The sequence below is a fragment of the Strongylocentrotus purpuratus genome, unplaced genomic scaffold (assembly GCF_000002235.5).
Source record: "Strongylocentrotus purpuratus isolate Spur 01 unplaced genomic scaffold, Spur_5.0 spur5_scaffold_7, whole genome shotgun sequence".
NCBI lineage: Eukaryota > Metazoa > Echinodermata > Echinoidea > Camarodonta > Strongylocentrotidae > Strongylocentrotus > Strongylocentrotus purpuratus.
In genome coordinates, this window is record NW_022145613.1 from 28,036,724 (window position 1) to 28,055,156 (window position 18,433).

Genomic DNA, 18,433 nt, shown 5'->3' on the forward strand with positions numbered 1-18,433 from the left:
AATATTCAGAAATATTGTTTGTTTTACAATGGTATCTGTGTATTCTTTATTGTAGTCTGTCTTCTTTTGCTCATTTTAGAAATCAAAAGCTAGTAAAGCATGCTTTGGGCATTAATTGCCATGCACACAAATTTATTGAATTTTCCTGTAGTGTGCAGATCTATGTCCCCGGCGAACATACATTTCTTGTAATCATATCCTGCACATCGATTGCTGTTAAAAAAAAAGTTTAATTTTATATTAAAATTGAACTAAATATAAGTATGTACCAATCACAGTGACGTAGAACTCGCATGTTCCAGTATTACCGGAGTCATCAGTAGCCGTATAGACCACAGGCCAAGTACCCCCTGAGAAGAGCTGAGAGGTTGGAGGGTTGTTAGTCTCGATGGGATCCTTGCCTGAGTTATCACTAACAGAAGGTCGTCCCAAGATACAACTTTGGAGTTAGTTCCAATTTCGGCCATTTCAGTAACGTTCATGGGACACGCTGACCACACTGGTTTCTCTGTGTCTGTGTAAAACAAGGTTGAATCAAATTGGGCCAAATTCGTTTAGCTAAGAGAGCTTAACACTTGATACAAAAGCTAAGCAAACGTTTCCAAGTGACTAGCAATTGCTTTCTTGTGTATGAAGACTATGCTTTTATCATAAAACATAACTATTCTTGATTTCATGCAAGTTCCCCTCATGCTAATTAGGCTTTTCCTAAACTTGGTGGTGGGAGGGGGCACAGTATCGAATGTCCCCTATACCTTTGGAGCATCACCTTTTTAAAGTGTGATTGGGCTGGTATATATAAATAAATCCAACCACAACTGTTTGACTATATTTGTGGGAAATCTTTAATGGATTTTTCGCCTCTGCATGTTTCTTATGAGAAAGTTGAATAAATTTAATTTAATTCAATTCAATTCACTTGCATTCAAATCAGTTCGATAATTTTAATTCAACTCAAACTAATTTCCATTCAATGCATTTTAGTTCAATTCAAGTCAGGATTCAATTCAATTTAATAGATTCTGTCTAAGGGGGCAAAGCTTAACCCCATCTCGTAAATACACCTATGGATTCCATCAAGTCCTTCCCACTCACCTACAACATCAACAGTGAATGTGCATCTCCCTATGTTACCCAGCTCATCTTGAGCTGTTAAGGTGACGGTTACCAGGTCGGCATCGTACTGCATGTTGGCAATCATTGACCCGTGGGACTTGGTGATCTGCAGGACAAGAATAATAATAACAAAACGTTACATTGGCTTACATTGGCTTTCAAGTCGAGGTGTGTACGTGGGAGCTCTATTAATACACAGCAATCACTATGGCCAAGAGGGATAACCAGTCAACCATGTATTTGGACTTCGTTTGAAAAGGTATAATTGATTAGATGCATGGCCATACATGTTATCAGTGTCTGTGATAGGGTGTAATATTGAAACCCTAAAAAATTGCACTTGACGTAATCGAGAGGGCTCATCGTAATGGTCCTAAAGATAAGAGATTTTCCTAGACATATGTTGGTGAAAATGCTATTAAATCAGGGGGGTGTTTCATAAAGCTGTTCGTAAAGGTACGCATGAATTTATGAACGACTTGAATATGAAGTGCCAGATAGGATGCCCACAGTTTTTCCTTATGTTTTAACAAACTGTGACTATATTTCCAATCACCTCAATTAAATTATGGCAAAAAATGTACTTTGCATTAAAAATGTTAATCTACATCTGCACAGTTCATTTTTAGTTAATGCAGTTAAAAATGATTGAACATCCCATTTGGGATGTTCATATTTAGCATTTTCAACAACATATGTCTTCGAAAATCCTTATCTTTAGGACCGTTACGATGAGCCCTTGTGATTGATGATCTTACCAAGTTAGATAGAGAAGAGAAAAAGAAATGGAAGGATACACTACATTTTTCTGCTGGTAAATGGAGAGATAGCCGTGGAATGCCTGCCCCTTTCTAGGCTGGATCCCCAACCCATGAAGGCACATCTACACAACACCAGACCTGCCAACCTCTGGAGTTCAAAAACTGTATTCTTTAGTCCCAAAAGTTGTATTTTACTGACAAAAGTTGTATTCTTGAAAATAAACACGGATTGTTACGCGGATAAATGCCTCTTACAGTTTTTACCTACAGGAAGAATTTTTTTTATTGAAATGGAAGGATACACTACATTTTTCTGCTGGTAAATGGAGAGATAGCCGTGGAATGCCTGCCCCTTTCTAGGCTGGATCCCCAACCCATGAAGGCACATCTACACAACACCAGACCTGCCAACCTCTGGAGTTCAAAAACTGTATTCTTTAGTCCCAAAAGTTGTATTTTACTGACAAAAGTTGTATTCTTGAAAATAAACACGGATTGTTACGCGGATAAATGCCTCTTACAGTTTTTACCTACAGGAAGAATTTTTTTTATTGATCATTGGTTGAATATGCATGATTTCGTCATGACTGGTGTGTTCGATGAACCAATGAACATCCCCAAATCGCTGATGTGATATGCTTGTAGGATACTGTACAGGACAGAATGCACATTTTGCCATTGAAAATGGCGGACGCACACACAAAATATTAATTAAAAAAAAAATATAAAAAAAATAAAAAAAAACACTTTTTTTTTTTTTTTTTTTTGTTGTTGTTGAAAATCGTATTTTATTAAGGAAAATCGTACTGTCGTATTTGCTTCTAAAAATCGTACTAAATACGACTAAATCGTACTGGTTGGCAGGTCTGCAACACGCATCTCCTCGCGACCGAAGTCTAGCTACCGACAACACGCAGAGCCCACCCGCTGACCTAGCTTTGAGCAACAATTGGCCCTTACTCGTCAGAAACAACAGATACCGACATTATTGTGTTGGCTAGCCAATAAACGTACGTCCAAGATCACTCTTCAAGAAGCTTGACTAGCGTAGTTACAGCTCAGGTCCACTCAGAAGTTCTAGCTCACACCAGTGATGGTCTCTAACTTGATTGCTTATTTGTTATCGCAACACTCTTGGTCTAAGTAAAGCGCAATTCAAGGATTGAGCTCCAAAAGATGATCTGAGAAAGCGCTCAGCACCATGTTTTTTTGCTTCGTTTTGCTTTTATAAACAAAAAAAAGAGATTTTGTTGCAACAATGTGTTCAATTCAATAAGACTTTTTTTATTTTGAAGCATATATGGTCAAATTATCAAATGATCAGCCTATATATATCTTATTTATTACAAATTGAACCAATATTCATACATGAAGCTAAATATATTACTCATTGCGGGTATAGTATGGAAAATAATATCGCTTGTGATTTTCGTTTGTCGGCTCGCCTGCCAGGCGAGAACAATAGCATGCTCAACTAATCCACGGGTCGCTGGCTCGGTGCGGGCTGGCTGGACGGGGAGTGTCATCGCGGCGTATCGTACGCATCCAAAATTCAGGGATATCGATCCCGTTGTCTCTGTCTTTTTTTTTCTCTTCTCCTTTATTCCTCTTTTTTTTTCTCTTCTCCTTTCTTCCTCTTTTTTTTGGCGCTGCCAATAGGGGGGGGGGGAGGGGGCCCGCGGCTGTTTTGCACCCCCCTGGAGTGTGATACAAGAATATATTGCTCGAGCTATGACAATATTGCACGAGTCGGAGACGAGTCCAATATTGTCATGGCAAGAGCAACATAATCTTGTATCACATGAAAACAAAGACAAATAATATTATTATTCTTATCTTTATCATGCTGACTAGTGACATAACAAAATTTGACTTACCCCAGTAAATATGGCTTTTTTTCTTTTCTTTTACAGATGAAAAATCTTATTTTAAGAGGTGATATCGTAATATCGTATTTCATTCTTATTATCGTACTAAATACAATTTAATTGTACTGGTTGGCATCTCTGGTCAACTCACCACTCAAGGGTTATGTACAGCCTTACAGTCTAACCGTGATCTTTTTAAGGCATGTTCAATTACGGCAGCCACCTCATCTGAAATCGCCTTCCTGATACTCCAAGAGTTTTCTATCTGGGCATATATACTCTGAAATATTCTCTTTACCTTTGTTTCCATTCTCATTGTGCTATTTAACACTGGCAAGAACGATAAGATATCTGAATCTGCTACTTGATCAACATGAACTTTGGGCTGAATATTTCTAGATGTAACTAGATGGAACTTTGACTGCGCAGTAAAAAAAATGATGCCTCCGCCATAGAGCGATTTCACTAACCAAAACAGAAGCAATTATTCAAATTCAAGTTTAATTGTAATCTATTAACAGGTTCTCAGAATATCGTGATTACAAGCTTATTTTCATATACATGTATGACCCTTTTATCTTTGACCTCATGACCCTAAAATCTAACCAGTTTATTGGCTTTGCAAGATACATGACTTTGATGGTAATCCGTCCATCGGTTCTAATAATAATGCGATCACAAGCTATTATTGCATATATGAGCCCCATGACCTTTGACCTCATGACCCCATGAAATCTAATCAATTCATTGGCTTAGCAAGAAACATACATGTCCTGTGTTTGATAGTAATATGTCCATCGGTCCTAATGATGCTATCACAAGCTATTTATGCATACATAATGAGCCTTGTGACCTTTGACCTTGTGACCCCCAAATCTAATTAATTTGTTGGCTCTACAAGATACATACATGACAAGTTTGGGAGGAATCCATCAATTGGTTCTTGAGATAACGTGATCACAAGCTATTTGTGCATACATAATGAGCACTGTGACCTTTGACCCCGATATCTAATCAAATCATTGGCTCTGCAAGATACATACATGCATGACCTAGTTTGGCAGGAATCTATCAATTGGTTCTTGAGATCACAAGCTATTTTTGCATAAATAATGAGCAGGTTTGGCATATACATGTATAAGCCCATTAGGCTTGGGACATGTAAACTTTTCTGACTTGAATGATTTCAGAAGGGCCGTATATACACACCCCGTGGGCCCCATCCTTCACCCTTTCGACTTGAATAATTTCAGAAGGGAACACAATTCCCGATTCCTACACCCTTCCGACTCGAATGATTTCAGAAGGGACACAAAACAAGGGGCCCAGTGAGGTCAAACATAGTAGCTGAAAAGGATTTAACCGGAGTGTTGGCTCAGTCAGTAGAGCGTCCGCCTCACAACCGGGAGGTCGTGGGTTCGAATCCCGACCGCGTCATACCAAAAGACGTTAAAAGATGGGAGTTGTTGCTACCTTGTTTGGCGTTCAACAATAAGGGGATAGAGCAACGTCGATCTGGCGCTGCTCAGTGGCTGCCGGGCTCACGATCAATTGGGCAAAAAGAATTTCCGTTTCGGTTTAATAAAATTTGGAGTGGACTATTAGGCTATTATTATTATATTATTATTATTATTAGAATAGAAATGGAATGATTTTCTTACCACTAGCGCTGAGACACTAGTATAGTCATCAGTAATAACTACATCTGGCCATGTAACTGTGGCATCCCGTTGACCAGGTGCTGTTTCTTGACTGACATCGGGGCAAGTCAGCACTGGTTGAACATCATCTGAACAGAGAGGGAAGTGGTATCAATTTAAATTAAGACTACATTCATGGTTTTAATTTCTAAAATGGAAATCCTACAAGTTGAACTGGATGAAGGAGGAATATAACCTTCTGCCACAAACAAATATAAATATATGATTTTATACTAAAGTGGACTTGCGTATTAAACCAATCGATACAAATCAAGTGTTCAAGCCAACGTTTTGAAGGCTAGTAAACATGATACACATGCTGCATTTCTTAAAATGGCACAAAGTAGGGAGATCTCGTCCATATTAAAACCTACCTGAAGTGAGTTATGTTGGAAAAGATATTAATGAGAGATGCACACTTTTGATATGACTGCAACAAAGAGCCTAAAGTGTTTTTCATACGTACAACGGACATTTACGAGGAAGGTACACGTATCAGAATTTCCGTAAGCATCGGCAGCCGTGACAGTCACTGTGTCATTTTGCCCAGCCACTGATGCCTGGAATGCTGCCCCAGACTCCGGGTTTGAGTTGACAGTGACACCCCCGGAGTTGTCAGTGGCATTTGGAGTCGGCCAGGTTACAACTTGGTCAGTCATATCCAGGGTCACACGAATATTGACATTGGATGGACATTGAAGCATCGGATCATCAGCATCCGCTGAAAAGAAGGAAATTGTCATATGATTTTGTTTAGTTATCACCTTATGATCATTTCCACACTCCCTTGTCCCAAATTCTTGTCCCATATTTGCCATACAATGTTCACTAGTATTTAATATCTTGTACTGATTTTTTTATAATAATTTTATTTATCATTTGTACCGCCTTATAATTATTTCAAAACTCGCTTGTTCAGAATGATTGAACTCTCTAGGGCTCTTCAATTTTTGCCAATATCATTATTCTGCTGAAAATAAATGTTTGAATTGAATTGAATTGAATTGAAATTTATTTCCATCATCATGACAATATATACAAAGATAAAATATGGAATTTCATAACATGTAACAATATCAAAATTACATATAAAATTGACATAACAGCATTCAAAATATAAAATGGAAAATGGTGCATCCGTAAAAGCCAGTAAGGCTTGACAATTGAATGCACCAGGCGCAGAAGTAATAATAACATATACTTGAAGAAAAAAAAAAAGGAAAAAAAAGAAGGAAAAATAAAAAGGAGGAGTATTAGTAATATAGGTGTGGTCTTAAATAAATTATGCGTTATAAAGAGAGAGAAGATGTTTCTTGCAAATTCTTTTGAAAGAATTATTAAATCCAGGCAGATGTATATAAATCCAGTTTGGATATATAGGATTCCTCTTGTTTATAGTAAATTAAGTTATATCAATTTCCTTTATGATATGATTCCCTTTGACATCATTCAACATGAACACAGTCTGATGGAGCGATGTTTAAATGGAAAATAGGATTGTAAGATGCTGAGGTTAAATTCGAAACTTGTACAAGATGCTAATATTGCAAGGGATTTTGTGAAACAATCAATTGTTAATTCCAGAGGAAATATGACTTGGGTAACTAACCTCTGACAGATATGGTGAAGGTACAGTCTTCCATGTTGTTGACAACATCTGTAGCAACGTAGGACACAACGGTGTCCATTCCGACTGTAAACTCGCTGCCTGGTTCATGAGAGACTTGAACGGTGAAGCTAGAATTGTCGGTAATATCCGGAGCTACCCATGAAACGGGTGCCGTGGTCTGTCCAGCAGTGACCCAGTGAGTGAAGTTTTGAGGGCAACCTACGATCACAGGTTTATCGTTGTCTTCCACCACTGAAAAAGAAATTTTCAAAGGAGTTAACTCAACTGACTGCTTAGGAAAGTTTTTACATTAAAGAGTGAAAGGCTTAATTTTTATCTATTCATTTACTTTCCGAATCAATTCTACAACTCAGCTCCTTAATCTGCACAAGAAGTACATTAGCTCTCTTAGGACCACTGGTGGATGTGAGGCTGTGGGGCGGGGGGGGGGGGGCACAACTGGCTTATACCCCCCCTTAAAATCCAAAGTGGCATACCTTCAGTACACCTGTCTACAAGCTAGGGTGGGGTGGCAAAACTCTGAAAAATCTCTGACAAATAAGAAATAACATGTTTGCATATTTTCTCAGTAAGGGGGGGGGGGGGGGGGGGGGGGGGGGACACAAAGGGCAAAGGAGAGGAGAGGTTGGGGCAAGATTTTGGTGGACAATTATGTCTTCCAAAATTTAGAACAACACATGGTTAATAATCATTTTCTTTTGTGGGCAGTGAATTTTGGAATAGATTACCGGTACCTATTAATGTCAGCTTAACTAGATTTATAAATAGGTGTCAGAATTCTGTTACAACACATTGAACAAATCATGAATGAAAATAGTCTTTATACTAGTACCTGAATACTTTGTTTAGCTGTATGGGGTTAGGTTCGACTAGCGCTAACATGTGTTATATACCTCTCTTTAGTATGTTGAATAAATCTGGTCATCATGATTGGTCAAAATTGGAGCCGTGATTTTAGCCATGCCCGCCTAACGGTCAATAATTAATGAGAAAAGATGCCGGGCCGAATGGTTAAATTGCTTTACGTGTAATAAGTTTCTTTTAGCGAGCGCGGATACCTTACAGTAAAGTGTGTGTGCAATTCCCAAATGATCGTAACATTCAGGCAACTTTCTAGCGAAGATTTACAGACAGTGTCTCAAATTTTCTGTAAAGATTTAATTATTCTTTACTCAAGAAAAGGATAAGGTAAGAATTCTTTGTACATTTGTTCATGAATTTGGTATTTAAAAGATATATGGACTGCTTTAATATTCTAGGTACATGTACATGTATAACGGCGCACATCGAGTCTATAGAAACAGAGATGCATCTCATAGCAGTCAATATATACTTAACTGACCCCCTTTAACAGCCAATTTTTCTCTTCTTGTATATATGTAAATATCACTTCATGAAATGTATTTCTGTTGGCAAATATGGCATATAGTTGGGTCTTTAAAGGTTTTTTGCCCGACTTCGTAGCCAGTAAGCCAGGTCTGTGTTCAAAAACGTATGCGGGGAAGGACCTTCATTTTACTGCGAGGTGCAGTTGGAGACGCCAATTTTTTGCTTGTGAACTTGTCGCAAATAATAGTAACAATAAAGTTATCAGAATAATGATCTCGTCACAAAAAATAGTAACAAAGAAGTTATCAGAATAATGAACATTTAGTAACAATGAAGGTATCATAATAATGAACATTTAGTTATAAAAACAAATGTTCATTATTCTGATAATTAGTTTTTAAAGCTAAAGATGACAGACAAATTTTCCTCTAAGTCCAAACACAAATCCTGACATTCAGGTAGTGTTGTTCTAGTTTTCGAGTGGTATGACTGAGCTGGGGGACATTGCCAGGTGGAGGGCATAAATCAAAACTTTAAAAAAATAAAAAAAATTGTACCCCACTTTCGATTTTTTTTTTCGGCGGGAAAAAGTGCATCTTATACATGGAGATTTATGGGAATTATCAGGCCTGCTTGTTACATATCCGCCACTAACACATGTATAGGTACAATAATACTCACAATTTACAGTCACTGTAAACATGCAGTACAATGCCCTGTTAAACTTTCCATCCAGAGCCGAGTACAGCACCTCAGTGGAGCCTTCGGTAAAGCTTGAACCGGATTGCTTTGACTGCTGTATATAAACGAGATCAGCACGACTTACAAGGTTGTTGAACACAGGCTCGTTCCAGGTGACTGAGGCAAGTACCGTCCCTGCGGGCTTCGTAACTGTCACATCGCCAGGACAAGTGACGTCTGGTGTTATTACGTCAGCATTTACTGATGGATAAAGACATGTTATAGAATGATGGGTAGAAGAATCCCTGCAATTGGATTGGTCAATTACTATGTAGATAATTTTACTGGATGCTCGCAATATCGGGAAGCGATACCATCGATATCCCTTTAAAAAAATATTTTTGTATAATTTTTTGATTTAAAAAAGAATTATTTCATGCGTCCAGTAATTTTTCTGTGTTTCAAGAAGATAAATAAACACATCCTTTATTGACGAGGAAACGGAATTAGGTTTTGGTGAAATTCACAAATTTTGAAATACATCTATTCAAAATATTACTTTATTCCTTAATTTTAGCCAGTTAGTTATTTACTTATTTATTTAGTCCTTCATTTTTCAATTAATTCATTTTTCCATCTATTCATCTATCTTTTTTATAATAATCATTCATTTATTTATTCATTCTTTCATTTAAGCTAAAAAACGAAGTAGGTAAATTCTGTAGAGTTGAAGGCTATCTAACAGTATCTAATTAATACCCTGAAATTGTACCATCATAGTATTCCAAAGTATCTCATATACTAAGCTTTTTCTTCCTCATTGTTTTATAACATGAGGACCATGGTGGATATCACCAAGTATAAATACTGGATATGCACATACTTGTGATTTTGATGTAAAAAAAGCATTTGGAACTCCTGCCAGCATCATCTGTGAATTTGTAGGTGACTTTGGTCGTGCCTTCTCTAAACATGTCATTCGGACTATAGTTGCTGGTGGTTGTAATAGTCCCTGATCCTGTGGCACTTGGCACTGACCAGGTAACTGCACGAGGTACTTCAGACGGTGCGACCTTGTGCAGTTGATCTTCTGGACAGTTTGTCGTTTGTGGTGAACCGTCAGCTAATGATATCAATGATAGGAAATAATACTGATTGAGTTTTTACTACTACTAAGATTTTTTTTCTCACAAACATGTATCTAACAAGCTTACTTTTCATTTCAATTCTCTAGCTGATGAGACACACATTTCTTAATAATATATGACTTAAAATAACATAAAATCCAGAGTAAATCTTTAAAAAAAAAGAATCACTGAAATGATCTTGGGATGAACAGTTTCAAAACTGTCAAAAACGGTAAGTGCTTGCTTCACTATATTGTATTCAATTCCCGCAGTTCCCAGGAATCTTGTGAATAACTTACATACGACACGGACTGTAAATATTTCGGTTGAGGTAAACATGGCATTGTCGGTGGCCGTAACAGTCACCTCGGTCTCGCCTAGAGGAAAGTATGAGCCAGGACTAGGTGATGATGTCAGCGTGACAACACCCAAGTTATCACTGGCAGTCAGTACCCAACTTGGTGCTTGGGAATTGTGAAAAGTTAAAACATCTAAGTCCGTCGAGAACACCGGTGGTGACAAATCCTCTATAATAATGGAAAGAGTTAATAAAGAAGTGAGAGTACAAGTCATGTTTAATTAATAATTTACCCTGTAAATGATTTTGCATTATTACAAGCATAACCAAATTTGAGTTTGAGGCACATACAAATCAGTCAAAATTTGAAGAAAATGAGATAAACCATTAGTGAGTTGAGAATTAAAAAACAATCTTGCATTATTTAAAGTATAAACAAATGAGAGGCACAAATCAGTGACAGTTGGAAGAAAATTTGATAATAATAATAATAATAACAATATTTATAAAGCACAACACATCCATCTCTAGAGATGCTCAAGGCGAATACAAATAATTTAAATTAATATTCAACATACTTAAGATTAAAGAAATATTAAATGTTAACTTGCATTAGATCATACAAGTTCATGGTGCCAAGGTACATACAATGTGGCACAGTGTGATTATGAACCATAAGAAAGAACTTCAGAAAGTTGTAATAATAATATTGGATATTCATACAGCGCGCATATGCCCCACAGAAGGCGCTCAAGGTGCTGCAATATTGCCCCCGCTCTGAAAGGCTACCGATTTCGGTGCTCAAATGGGAGAGGTATTCAGAAGGATGTCAAAGAGAACTGCCTTTGATTGATTACAGAATGAGTGGAAAAAGGAAGTTTGCGAAAGTTTGATTTTGGGCAAATAATAACTTATGAGAGCAAAAAAGGTTCAATTTTTGTGATTGGGGATTATTAGAGAACCTTCTCATTAAGTTCTTAATTCACAAGTTATGTTTGAATTGAACTATTTTTAAAATTTTGTTTTGCATCAAAAATGTCCTTTTATGTCTAATTCTTTAGAACATATGATGCATGATAGGATGCCTACCAGAAAACACTGATTTTTATATCTTCCAACAAGATGTTTGAAGTGCTAATTCCTGAAAATATGAAATAGATGGTAGCAGAAGATCATGATTAAGACAGGAGAAGGGCTACATCATCTACATAATTTCGTAATGGTTAAACAAGGTTCAAATATTCTTTCATTATTGAAATAATATGTTTGTTGTGCCCTATCCTACAAATTCATGTAGCAGTGTTACATGTTTTTGACTCCAGGAGATACTTGGGTTTCTAAAAGGGTAGTGGTGGGGGGGGGGGGGGGGAGGCATGCATGGGCATGTCAATCTGCTAATTGTTGACTCTCTCTAGCACTAGGTCAATTCACCTTAAGGTCCAAAACGACTTTGACCGTGCTTGTTAAAGCCACAGGGTAGTTAGCGTCCATGTGCATCGTATAATTTGCTGACACTAGATTTGGTCAAATTACCAATTAATTTGTCTGTATGTGCAAAGGTCTCTGAAGCGGCGAACCTGTGGTCCCATCAGAAAATACTCCAATTTGCCTATATCTTGAGGGTGAGGGAAATTTGATATGATGATGAGAATTCCATACGGTGATAAGCTAGGGCACAGCTAGTGCTTTAAAAATAATAATAATGTCAACTTATAAAGCGCACATATCCATTCTAAAAGACTGCTCAAGGCGCTGTTGTACAACATCAAAATATTTATAACAATATTAAAACTACGACATAAACAAATGGTGCTTAAGTTTCTTCTTAAATATTTCAATTGATGATGATTGTCTTATAATGGTAAAGTGTTCCATGATTTGGGTACAACGTTAGCAAAAGCCCTGTCCCCCCATTTGTTATGGGTTTTGGGTGTACATAACTGGAGCTGTGAACCTAAAAGTAAATTCCGTTGTGGGGTGTGCGGTTTCAAAATCTGATACAAGTAATGGCGAAAAATGAACAAGTGTTTTGTAAGTAATGAGTAATAGCTTATACATAATTCTTTTTGAGACTTATAACCAATGAAGACCAGATAAGCAACAAGATCTGCAACTGAAGTCCACTCTGGGTAACTGACAATACCTGTTATTGGGTATATACACCAGATTGGTGTCAAATTCCCCATGACGAACGCACTACTATGCTTGAATACATGTAGCGATCTACATTTACCTATAAGTATAAACACTGTTTATTCGTGTATAGACCTCTAGATTTAAATAATACGTTCTTATATCACACTTCAATAAATGACCGTTTTTCTCTAAAACATGGTTATGAACACACACTCACCCACTACAGTGACCGTGAAGTTACAGTTGTAGTGTGGATAACCAGTCAGATAAGCAGTGACAGTATGGTTTCCAAGAGAAAAGGAGGACCCATCGGCCGGAGTGTAGAGAATGGGGAACACATTACCGTGTGTCGAAGTAGCAAGTTGCCAGTTTGCTGATACTGATGCTGTTCTAATACCGGGGCCAACCTCTACCATCACGTTCTCCGGACAGTCAGGGGAAACAATCGCTGTAAGGAGGGAGGTGGGTATATACAGTTGTACACAAGATTATTAACACACAGAGCAGGTCACAGAGGCATGCAAGTGAGGTGATATCAGGTAGGCCTATAATGATGACGACAGTGATGATCATTGATGACGATAGTGATGATGATGAAAATAACTAGATAAATGCTCGACTGCACGCAGTCAAAAAAGATGCCTCTGCCATAGAGCGATTTTACAAACCCAAAACAGAAGCAATAAAAAAAAAATCAAGTTTGATTTTATTAACAAGTTCACAGAATATTGGATACAAGCAATTACAAAAAAATTCAAGTTTGATTGTAATCCATTAACAGGTTCACAGAATATCTTATTTACAAGCAATTTTTCATATACATAATGAGCCCCATGACCTTTGACCTCAAAATCTAATCAGTTTATATTGGCTCTGCAAGATACATACATGACCCAAGTTTGGCGGTAATCCATCTATCGGTTCTTGAGATAACGTGATCACAAGCCAGTTTTGCATACATAAGCCCTGTGACCTTTAACCTTTTACCTTGTGACTCCAAAATCTAATCAATTCTTAAGCTCTGCAAGATACATACAGGACCCAATTAAACTTGGTGGTAATCCATCAATTGGTTCTTGAGATAACGCAATCACGAGAATGGGACGTACAGACGTACGGACAAAACAACACCAACAACAATAACCTACATGTACATAGAAAATCTAACAAAATTAAAACTTAATTATATGATAGTTACAAATAATACTAATAATGTGAATCCCTGCTGTATTTAATATGAAAGACAAAAGCCACACGTGAAAATGGTCCATCGCTGCTTTGCCATGCAGGCCTGGTAACTCACTCGGGTCAATGTCGCTATTCATAATGACCGCTATTCATAAGGACCGCTTTTCATAATTTGAGAAAAGGGTCATTGTTCATAAGGGTCATTATTCATAAGGAGCGCTATTCATAATTTAAGAAGAGGGTTGGTATTCATAATATGAGAAGAGGGTCGCTATTGATAATACGAAATCGGGGTCGTTATTCAAAAGGGTCGCTATTCATAATACTAGAAAAGGGGCGCTATTCATAACACAAGAAGAGGGTCGCTATTCATAATACGATCAGAGGGTCGCTATTCATAAAATGATAATAAGAAAGCAAAATGATGGATGTGGGACACCCAACTGTTGTGGCTTAGGCATGGGGGGGGGGGGGAGACGCCACATGGCCCCGAATATCTGTAGAAAACATTTATTGAAAACATATTGTAATATATACATGACCCATCATCCCGGCCCCAGCCCCCCCCCCCCCCCCTCATCATTTCAACCACGCTGCACCATTCGACCCACCCTCCCCGAAGTATTTCCTTGGTACAAGTGCATATGACCGCCAATTCTTGATGGCGTAGCCTCTGTGTGTGTTTCACGGGGGAGGGGGGCGATAGGGGTAGCAGCGTTGCCATCAAAGGGCCTCTATTCGTATTATGAAAAGAGACCCTCATTGCGATCCTTATGAGTAGTGACCCCTAATTTAAATTATGAATAGCGACCCTCTTCTCGTTTTAAGAATAGCGACCCCGATTTCATATTATGAATAGCGGTCCTTATGATTAATGACCCTCAATATGAATAATGAATAGCGACCCTCATCTCACCTTATGAATAGCGGTCCTTATGATTAATGACCCTAAATATGAATTATGAATAGCAACTCTCATCTCACATTATGAATCCTTATGATCAACGAACCCTATTTCTTTATGAACAGTGACCCTCTTCTCCCAATATGAATAGCGGACCTGCCGTTATGGGAAGTTACACGTTATGAATAGCGGTCCTTATAAATAGCGGTCCTTATGAATAATGGTCCTTATGAAAAGCGAATAGTATACAAATGATGCATGCGCATGAGTTCAATATACGATCTATCCGCACTCAAGTTGAGGCTTTGTGTATCTATTGCACGAAGCCGTTAGGGTGAGTGCGATAGAAACACACAGCATCAACGAGGGCGGATAGATCGTAGAATGAACGAATGAGTTTTATACAGTGAAACTCCTACATCCTTGTTATTTGATGTAAAAAGAATTCAAGATTGTTTCGTGACAGTATATGGTTGACAAATAAATTTCAAGTTTAATACGGCTTACTTTAGTGCGCACACATAGCTATAGATATAGCAAGCGCACTTACCTCTATACCCATTTACGCATAGTGCTGCGCGCGCAAGAATAGGCCCATGCACACGAGCCCTTTAACCTCTACACGTACTATACTACGCACACAAGCTTTATCTCTAACTTATTAATGAAATAATCATTTGACACCAAAATGCCCTGAAGGAATGCAAGAGGAAATACATGTAACTTAATACTTTACAATAAAAGATTTTTGACTCCATTGTTCACTTGAAAATATAGTATACCTGTTTAATACTTACCTATTACATTTACGTTTAAGATGCACGAGTAATTGATCTGAGCACCGTACATAACGTTCACCGGTGTAACTCCGACGTTGAACAATGTATTGGGTAGGGGATCAGCTTCCACATATGTGTAAAGTAATGATCGTGGTCCGTATGCGCTAGTGTATTGGTAGTCTACAGTGATGCTGCTTTCTACAGTAAGGTCGATGTAGGCCGTATTAGTTTTACATGGTGCTAAATAAAGAGAAAGAAAAAATTGTTACTCTTACAACTAGGGCAGATCTAGGGTTCTGTAAGTGCAGGGGACATTACACAAAATATCCAACAATCAACAATAACAACATTGATCTTGCGTATATTTGCAAAGCTTAGATCCTCCTCTTTCATAAGATGCAACTCATATAATACATATTTCACGCATGAGTGATTAAAATGAATTTGAAGAGAGGAAATCAAAAAGTAATTTGACAGATGGTATCTGAATTTCAAGGAGAAAATCACATTTCTAGAAAGTTGAGTTTCTGCCCTTTCATATGACACCTCAATTAGGAAAAATGAGCAAGGAATGACAAAGTTGTTTGTTTAAAGTAGTGCTTGCATTTCCAAAATGTTATCAAACAAATTCGTTTTCACTGGGTGCCTGCCGTAGCAACAAACAGAGTTGACAAAAGACTTTACTCCATTTCGTTGACAATCAGCCGTAGAAGAAAGACTTCATGCATGGCTGATTGTCAACGAAACGGAGTTAAGTCTGTTGTCAATTGTTATTGTTATTTGTTTGTTTGTTTGATTGATTTTATTTCTGCGTTCAAAAATATACAAATTCAAATTCAAAGTACAAAATTTCGAACAATAACAAATACAATGAATACAATGTTTACAAAAGTAATTAAATGAAAAATCATGTTCAATTATATCATTCGATAAACATGTACGAAGCATACAATAACATAAGAAATATGAAATATTTTCAATAAATTAGAGAGGTAATTTGGAACGCAGGAGACCGCCATCGTGAGCGGTTAGGCTGGAGATGGATGGCGGCCTCGTAAAAAGAATTGGCGACATAACTCTCTTCGAAAAACTGAGTGACCAAGAGGGTGCGGTGCAAGTGCAGGTGCAGTGAGCAGTTGCATGATAAAGAATAAATAAGTCACGGTTTTGTTATACTAATTTAGAGAGGGGGAGCGTATGATTGTATTATTTGTCGTTTAAGTGTAGCTTTTAAGGAGTAGATGGTTGAACAAGACTTTATGTTGTCGGGTAAATCATTCCAAATGTCCGGGCCAGAATGTCTAACAGATTTGTGTGTTATTGATAATTTGGGGTTTGTAAGATGGAAGTTTCCAGATATGCGAGTAGAGTATGAATGAACGGAATTATTAAACCTAAACATGTTATCAAAGGATGGTGGAAGCAGATTATTAATGTACTTAAACATAATAACTGCTACTTGAGTAGTGTTCAGATCGAAAATTTTTAGTGTTTTAAGTTTATAGAATAAAGGATCAGTGTGAGCTAAGAAATGCGAACCTGTACAAATACGTATGGCTTTCTTTTGCAGTTTGAAAATAGAATTGATTTTTGTCGAACCACAATTTGCCCATACACTATTACAATATGTTATATACGGGAGAACTAGCGAATTATATAGTAGGAATAAGGTTGCATGGGGTAGAAGAAACTTTAACTTGGAGATTATTCCAATACTTTTGGAAATGCACATTGTAACTTGGTGTAAATGATCATTCCAAGTCAAGGTTTCATCTATAAGAACACCCAAAAACTTGGAATTAGTTTTCTTCTCTAGTAGCATACCATCGATTTTAATATATATAGGTGTTTCTGTATTATGAGAATGATGTTTAAAATACATGAAATGAGTCTTTTTTGTATTAAGTGAAAGTTTATTGGATTTAAACCAATCTGATACTTTGTTAATTTCATAATTCAAAGTATTGTTTAACGAATTAAGGTCTTTATGGGAATAAAAGATATTTGTATCATCGGCAAATAAGATAAAAGAAAGAAGGGGGGATGTATTGATAATATCATTTACATAAAGAAGAAATAACAGTGGACCTAAGATGGAGCCTTGAGGAACACCGCATTGAATTAAAAGAGGATCAGAATCATAACTATTAAATGTAACATATTGTCTTCTGTTTGTTAAATAATCTTTAAACCATAAGAGTGGCTGACCCCGAATTCCGTAATGACTGAGTTTGGAGAGTAGAATAGCGTGATTGAGCGTATCAAATGCTTTACTCAAGTCACAGAATATACCTATAACATGCTCTTTGTTAGCTATGGCACTTGTAATTTTGTCATAAATTTGAATTAATGCTAAGTCAGTTGAGTAATTTTTTCTGAAGCCATATTGATTTGAATTGAGTATTTTGTGTTTAGTGATAAATTTGTGTAGCCTATTATGAACGATCTTTTCTAAGACTTTAGATATACTTGGGAGTAGGGAAATTGGACGATAGTTACTAATTTCGTGAGGATCATCTTTTTTGAGAATGGGGTTGACTTTAGCTAGTTTTAATAAATCAGGGAAAACACCTTGCGATAACGAGTGATTAAATATGTGAGTTAAAGGCTTTGCAAGTGGATACATTATTTCTTTTAGGAGAGACATACTTATTTTATCAAAACCGTGCGATTTTGAGTTGTTAAGAGATTGGGTAATGTTAATAATTTCGCTAGGATTTGTCGGATTTAAAAAGAGGGACTCTTGGTTTTGATTGGAAAGATAGTCTTTAAAGTGTGCGTGAGTTCTATTAATTTTGCTGGCGAGTTCTGGGCCGATATTCGTAAAAAATGAATTAAATGAATTTGCATGAAGACTAGGATCATGTATTTTAGTGCCATTTAATGTGATATTATCCGTGGGTGGGGGATTCGTTT

The 18,433-nt window shown here is 37.2% G+C and overlaps 1 protein-coding gene across 4 annotated transcripts in view; it reads right to left on the minus strand.

Moving 5' to 3' along the window:
* The window catches only part of LOC115918120 (hyalin-like), a 42,048-nt gene that overhangs the window by 264 nt on the left and 23,351 nt on the right, over positions 1 to 18,433 (minus strand). For all 4 annotated transcript variants that reach the window (XM_030973955.1, XM_030973956.1, XM_030973954.1 and 1 more), the window contains 10 exons: positions 15,536 to 15,757; positions 12,864 to 13,094; positions 10,512 to 10,739; positions 9,969 to 10,208; positions 9,086 to 9,346; positions 7,055 to 7,306; positions 5,912 to 6,166; positions 5,407 to 5,534; positions 1,096 to 1,222; positions 270 to 514 (listed from right to left, as the gene is read on the minus strand). In XM_030973955.1, the coding sequence (XP_030829815.1) occupies positions 273 to 514; positions 1,096 to 1,222; positions 5,407 to 5,534; positions 5,912 to 6,166; positions 7,055 to 7,306; positions 9,086 to 9,346; positions 9,969 to 10,208; positions 10,512 to 10,739; positions 12,864 to 13,094; positions 15,536 to 15,757 (2,186 nt within the window). In that variant the 3' untranslated portion in view covers positions 270 to 272. The remainder of the gene's footprint in view (positions 1 to 269; positions 515 to 1,095; positions 1,223 to 5,406; positions 5,535 to 5,911; positions 6,167 to 7,054; positions 7,307 to 9,085; positions 9,347 to 9,968; positions 10,209 to 10,511; positions 10,740 to 12,863; positions 13,095 to 15,535; positions 15,758 to 18,433) is intronic.